Here is a 7,500-nt window from a genome sequence, read left to right on the forward strand (position 1 = left end):
TTATTTTGATGGGTGAAAATATCTAATAATTATGTATAATACATCTGTACACAGCAAATCGGATGTCATTCCAAATAATCGCTAAAACATGATATTTGCTGGAGTTACCATGGGGATGTGAGATGACGTCACGAGTATTTGACGACCAAACTTATGTCACATTCAAAATAACAACTCATATTGCCCGATTTACTAAACAAGTCTTATGAAAAAATACGAAATGTGTTTAAGATATAAGAGCATAAAGAAATCCAAGTGTTTAGTCAATAGACGAAATAAATTGAATATTAGAGCAGATAGTCGACTGCACCCTGACGCAACTCGTAGCAGGCGGGGAAGTTGACTCATCGTCTGCATGTTAGTTGTCAAACGATCTCGCACGGGAACGCCTCTCCGCACTCGGTTCGACATACAACTTTCCGTATTTACCGTTTGTTGTGACAGACCGCCTTGGTCTTCCCACCTTTTCCTTCTTGAGAGTCCTCCCCCATCATCTTTTGACTAAACCGATCGTGTGAATACCCGCAAGAAACGTGAACCTTCGTGCCCCTGAAGTCTATCCGACAAACCCGCACTCATCATGTCGGCTCATGAATCTGGCGTTGACCTGAGCTTTGACATCTTGGAGCTGGATTTTCACGACTTCGAAAACATCTTGAAGGAAGGCTGCGATGAGAACGGCTTCTACACACTCAAGTCGAAGCCCCCCATCTCGTCCAGGTGAGTTGCGTCATTTTACAGGTGATGTAGACTTCGCTATGTGTTGGGTGCGTGTGGGTGTGTAAGGCTGCGGTTTGCGAAGGTGTGCGAAGGAAAGGCAAGGATAAAGGAAGGAAGAAAGGAAGGATGAAAGAGATAGAGAAGGAAGGTGGAAAGTTTGCGTTACAGATGGTGTCTGGTGGGTTATTTAATGTTGGCTTTGTGGCATTTTGAGGTTTACACAACTTTCCTCATTAGCATAACCGTATCGAAGTGATTGACATAGTGAAGAAGATAAAGAGAAAAAATAAAATGATATGTGATATATCCTTATCTCATTCTATTGTTTTCTTCTGTTATTTTATGTATTATTCTGCTTTGACGTCACGAACAAACAAAAATATATGCAACGAGAGGCGACATTGACTTGGAAATCCGTCAGTTAGATGTCGAACAATGCAATCGTGTCGAAGAATTAACAAGGAAACCTTTATCAAGTCTTCTCAGGCCATGTGACCGACGCATACGTTTTGTACGCTGGGTTGCTGCAGTTTCACTTTTATTTTTTATTTTATTTTATCTTATTTTATCTCTCTCTTTTCATTCGTAATATACTCTGGTGTTCTACGATGCGTGGTGTCTTTGGAGTCGTCTGTTGGAATCTGTGGTGTGGTTGTGGTGTAGAGGTTTACACGTGAATCGAATATATTTGAAGGGTTTGCTGTGCGGGTTTGTCGAGTGGCGGAGCATGAGAGGGGGGAGTGGGAGGGGTAGGGGTCAGGGAGGCTGGCCAGGTGGGAAGGGGAAGGGGCAGGGGAGGATGTGCTGGCTGGAGGGGCAGGGGTGAGGGTAGCGGGTAGTGAGGAGGGGCTGGGTAGAGGGTAGCTGGAAGGGAGGAGGGGCTGGGTAGAGGGTAGCTGGAAGGGAGGAGGGGCAGGGCAGAGGGTAGTAGGTAGGGAGGACGGACAGACGGGCAGGGTAGAGGGGGAGGGGACAGAGGGGAGGGGCATGCCGAGTAAGCAGGGAGGGATAGCCTCTGCTCGCTCTCTACTACGGCACTTGTACAGTCTCTCGTTGACACATGTTGCTCTGCCGTGTCGCGTCAAGCATCATCGCCAAAGGTGCTCTGTGTTGGCGGCGGTGCTCCAGTGTTTCACATTTTAAAAAGAAAAGAAAACGTACGGTATTTAGGCATCAGTGAGGAGAGAAACTTTGAGGCCAGTTGGTACGCCTGCAAAACCGGAAAAAAACGAACGCATTCTCCGGAATAGAAGAAGAATCGGAAATGGGGTATTTAACCTTATTATTCTTTATATAATGTAATTAGAATGGAGGTATATAATGGTAGAAAAAAGGTAAAAAGAAAAGGTGTTCGAAGCTGTTTTTCCTTCTGCGTGCGGACAAAAAAATGATAACGCTATTTTCGGCGGTGAGACATATCGAACTTTTTATTTTTTTTATTTTTTTTGATGATTTATGCATTTGTTTATTCTCTTCCGCTTGATTAGTTTTTAATCGGTGTAAACATGTTTTCGATTTACATATCTATTTACATTTGACGTACATGATTCCTCTTAGGTGTACGTTTCCAACTTGTTTCATAGTTCCTGTATTTTTCCATGACGCGACGAAAGTTTAACCAGAGGTTGTACTCGAATACGCAATTCAGCCGGCGCCGTATCCACTTACTTAATTGTCAAGTCGTACCCAGAATCCCCGTGCATCGTTGCCGCGTCAGTACGAAAAGAAAGTGAAATCACGCGAACAAGAAATGGATACAAATGAATAATCGCTTAGGGGCTTATCTCACAAGAGGACAGCGAGTAAACTATTTGTGTGGACACGTATACTACTACTACTACTGCTGCGACTGCTACTGCTGCTACTACTACGACTACGACTACTAGGACACTACTACTACTACTACTGCGACTACTACGACTACTACTACTACTACGACTACTACTACGACTACTACTACTACTACTACTACGACTACTACGACTACTACGACTACTGCTACTACTACTACTACTACTACTACTACTTCTGTTACTGCTTCTATTGCTGCTGCTGCTACTAGTACTACTATTACTACTGCTACTACTACTGCCGCTACTACTACCACTACTACTACTACTACTGCTGCTGCTACTACTACAACAACAACAACAACAACAACAACAACAACAACTATTAATTTAGCTTTGTTTCACTTGTTACAATGGTTACTCTTAGTGTGACAGGCAGTCAGTTTCCGCGTGCAAGGAATGGCCGGGGTTACCATCCACAGGGAAGGTTATCTCACATTAGCAGTCTGTCTGTCACACGATCTTCGACAGTGCGGTTTGGGGTGAAATAGCGACCTTCTGGCTTGCCGCGATGGACTCAGATTGGCGCTGGTTGTGTTGAGTATGCTGATATGTTTAGTAGTGAAGAGTATGCTTATTAGTTTAGTGAAGAGGATGCTGATGAGTTTTGTGAAGATTATGCTTATTAGTTTAGTATTGAGGAGTGTAGTTGTTATTTTAGTATTGAAGAGTGTAGTTGTTAGTTTAGTAGTGAAGAGTAGGCCTATGCTAATTAGTTAAGGAGTAAAGAGTATGCTAATTAGTTTAGTAGTGTAAAATATGCTAATTAGTTTAGTAGTGAATAGTATGCGAATTAGTTTAGTAGTAAAAAGTATGCTAATCTGCTTAGCAGTGAAGAGTAGGCCTATGCTTATTAGTTTAGTAGTGCAGATTATGCAAATTAGTAGTGCTATGGGTTGCAAGTGAGGGTTGTTAGGTTAGATTATGGGTGTGAGTTTGGTTGCCTGTGCAGGGGTGTAAGGTTAAATGTGGTGTTGTGCATCGTGTTAGGTCTTGGCGGTGGTGTTAGGTTAGGTGGTGTAGCATTTCTCTCTCCTTTGGGTGTTGGTGTGTTAGGTGTTAGGTCTTGGTGGTGGTGTTAATATAGGTTAGTTGTTTTTTTCTCTCTCTTGGGTGTTGGTGTTTTAGGTGTTAGGTTTTTTTTTCTCTCTCTTGGGTGTTAGTTTGTTAGGTGTTAGGTCTTGGCAGTGCTGTTAGGTTAGGTGGTGTTATATTTTTATCTCTCTTTGGGTGTGAGTGTGTGTGTGTGTGTGTGTGTGTGTGTGTGTGTGTGTGTGTGTGTGTGTGTGTGTGTGTGTGTGTGTGTGTGTGTGTGTGTCTGTGTGTGCGCGCGCGCGCGCGTGTGTGTGCGTTTTTTTTTTTTTTTTTTTTTTTTTTTTTTTTTTTTTTTTTTTTTACACTTGGTACACTTGTGGTACTCTCTCCCTTCCGTACTCTGTTGTTGGTCGTGAAGCGCCGTTTTGTTCTCTTTGGGTTGGTTTTCATAGGGTTCTCAAAGACTAGGGCGACCTTGTGCCACAAAGCAGTTAACTCGTGGCAGCAGCATCGGTCATCATCATCATCATCATCATCATCATCATTATCATCTGCATAATCATCATCATCTTCATCGTCGTCGTCGTCGTCGTCGTTCTCCTCCTCATCATCAGTATCATTGTCCTCCTTCTCCTCCTCCTCATCATCATCATCACCATCACTACCGTCACCATCACTACCGTCACCACTATAACCTTTATCGTTCTTAGTGAGAATCGCAATCATTATCCTCATTACCCTTTTACCCTTTATTTGCACATCACGTCCTCGTCTGCCTCTTCCTTGTCATTCCAGTGCCCTCTTTGAGTGTTTGTGTGTGTGTGTGTGTGTGTGTGTGTGTGTGTGTGTGTGTGTGTGTGTGTGTGTGTGTGTGTGCGTGTGTGCGTGTGTGTGCGCGCTTTTGAAATAATAAGGAAAAGAAATACGCTTAAAAAAAAAAAACCTCTAGAAGTGCGCAGGTGTGACATGCTCTTGGCGTCACATTTGTCATGTCATCCTTGTCATTTTCATATTCAATGGCAGTGAACTAGATCTCGGCTGTGCAAACCGCACTGAATAAACCACCAAACAATACATAAGCCGATCATTATCATATAAAAAAAACAAAAAAAACATAAATTTAGCGTCACTTCGTAGTAAGGTCAAAGCGTGCTCAGCAACAAAGCGATCAATAAGATCTCGAAGACGTAAAAAATGATAAAAATGACGAACCATAATTCGAAATAATGCTGAATAGGTGAGAGGAATAAAATCTCCCGGGCGTAAAGAATGATAAGAAGACAAACCAAAACGAAATAAAGGTGAAAAGGGAAATAATAAGATCTCCCAGACGTAAGAAAATGATAAAAAACAAACTCGAAATAAAAGGGAATTGGTAAATGATGAATAAGATCTAGACATAAAAAAGGATTAAAAAAAACTAAAACTCGAAATAAAAGAGAATAGGGAAATGATAAAATTTCCCAAATGTAAAAAAATGATAAAAACAAACCAAAACTCGAAATAAAAGAGAATAGGGAAATGAAAAGATATCCCAGACAGAAAAAAATGATAAAAAAAAAACAAACAAAAAACTCGAAACAAAAGGGAATAGGGAAATAATAATAATAAAAAAAGTGTAGAGCCTGGATGTCACCAAAGGCACTCTGTGGGGACGAGCTGCGGGGGCGCTGGTAAGCTAGAGGCACTGGGTGGCATCACGGAGGCACTCTGGGGCCGCCGCTCTTTTGTTTTCTCACGCGTCACCACGGGGTAGAGGACCCAGGGGGGAGGGGGGCGGGGTAGAGGACCCGGTGTGTGTGTTTGTGGGGTGGGGGGTGAAGAGGGTGTATGGTTCAGGCGTCAACACGGGGTAGAGGACCCAGGGGGAGGGGGGCGGGGTAGAGGACCCAGGGGGGAGGGGGGCGGGGTAGAGGACCCGGTGTGTGTGGGGGGGGGGATGGAGTGTGAAGGGGGTGTATGTTTCAGGCGTCACCACGGGGTACAGGACCCAGGGGGGAGGGGGGCGGGGTAGAGGACCCGGTGTGTGTGTGGGGGGGGATGGAGGGTGAAGAGGGGTGTATGGTTCAGGCGTCACCACGGGGTACAGGACCCAGGGGGGAGGGGGGCGGGGTAGAGGACCCGGTGTGTGTGTGGGGGGAGGGGGGGATGGAGGGTGAAGGGGGTGTATGGTTCAGGCGTCACCACGGGGTAGAGGACCCAGGGGGGAGGGGGGGGGGAGGGTGAAGGGGGGTGTATGGTTCAGGCGTCAACACGGGGTAGAGGACCCAGGGGGGAGGGGGGATGAAGGGGTATGGCTCAGGCGTCAACACGGGGTAGAGGAACCAGGGGGCAGGGGGGTGAAGGGGGGGAGGTATGGCTCACGAGTCACCACGGGGTAGAGGACCCAAGGGGGGGGGGGCGGGGGTGTTGGTGGAGGGTGAAAGGGGGGGGGAGGGTATAGGATCGGGAGATTTATCGTCTTGAATGGGGATTGGAGGGGGGAGGGGGGGAGGGGGCGAGGTGACGTTGCAAGTTCGATCGGAAAGTTGGAAGGAGAAGAAGGTGAGCGTGGGGGGGGGGGGAGATAGAGGAATGCGAAAGAGGTAATTAGGAAATTAAAAAAAAAAGGACTGGAGAAACAAAGAAAAACAAATTAGATAAAAGCCAACAATCCCAAGAACAAGATATGAAAAACAAAAGAAAATCAATATCTGTAGGATGACAAGAGAATAATAGTTTTAAGAAAAATAAAAAGAGGGAGACAAGCCATCATGCTACCCTACTGCAAGCCTAGAAGTGTTTTTGTCGTAGGGCGAGTCGTCGTGGGAGCGAAGCCCTGAGGTCAGCGGGTCCGGAGAGTCTGGTCAGCTGAGGATAGACATCGGAGTGGAGTTCTGGGAGTTTCTGAAAGTTGGGCGGAAAGGGAGAGAGAGAGGGAGGGAAGGAGAGGGAGGGAAGGAGAGAGGGAGGGAAGGAAGGAGAGAGGGGGGGAGGGAAGGAGAGAGGGAAGGAAGGAGAGAGGGAGGGAAAGAGAGAGAGAAAGAAAGAAAGAGAGAGAGAGAAAAGGAAGAAAGAAAGAGGGAGAGAGAGAGAGAGAAAGAAAGGAAGAGAGAGAGAGAGACAGATAGAGACAGAGACAAAGAGAGAAAGAGAGAGAGAGGTTGACGTAAGGCGTTTCGGAGCGAGGGGGCTTTGTTCAGCGAGTTATCTTAAACCCTTTTTTATACTTCGAAAATGGATCTTAGATTGCAATCCTCTCAGATATGGCATCGGAGGCGGATCTAACACGATTTTTTACGGTAACAGCGAGGAAATAGTTCGAGAATGACACAGTATTGCAGGTCAGCGCAGGTGAGTGAAGACCCAAGACCCTTGCACTGAGTATAACATCCTATATGACCTATATATATATATATTATACGAGTAATACTGCCTACCGACGGTCGATTCCAAGAACATCCCAAACCAGATATTCCAGTGGAAAGATAATGTCTTAAACGAGTATAGAATTTATTTACCGCTAGCTTATCAGCCCTTATCAGCCTTGTTGCCTGCCGCTCGCTCCGTCGGTGGCTGTGCCTGGCACCAGGAGGCCGGCACTTATCTCGGCTCCTTCCTGTCATAAAAGATGTTGTCATAGGCAGCTGATTTTTTTTCTTTTTTTAGAATTAAAAGCCGTTTGGGAGTATTTTTTTTTTTTATTCTTTTGCTGTTGGTGGTTAAGAGATTTTGTTCGTGTTACATGTCTGAGATGATTTTTTATTTTATTATTTAATTATTAATTTATTCTTTTATTTTTATTTATTTATTTATTTATTTATGTTTTAGATCTGCATGTTTTTGTTAGAGAATATCTACTAACTTATCAGTCAGTCAATGTTATTCCATCAATGTGCACAAGGAAACATTGTCT

General features: G+C 44.7%; 1 protein-coding gene across 1 annotated transcript in view; it reads left to right on the forward strand.

Annotated features, from left to right (window-relative positions):
• The first annotated feature begins 346 nt into the window (after window positions 1–346).
• Mitf (transcription factor Mitf) overlaps window positions 347–7,500 on the forward strand; it is a 244,219-nt gene continuing 237,065 nt past the window's right edge. Inside the window, exon 1 of the mRNA XM_070134230.1 lies at window positions 347–720. Within this exon, the coding sequence (XP_069990331.1) occupies window positions 581–720 (140 nt within the window). The 5' untranslated portion in view covers window positions 347–580. The remainder of the gene's footprint in view (window positions 721–7,500) is intronic.

This window comes from Penaeus vannamei, chromosome 19 (assembly GCF_042767895.1).
Source record: "Penaeus vannamei isolate JL-2024 chromosome 19, ASM4276789v1, whole genome shotgun sequence".
Lineage (NCBI taxonomy): Eukaryota > Metazoa > Arthropoda > Malacostraca > Decapoda > Penaeidae > Penaeus > Penaeus vannamei.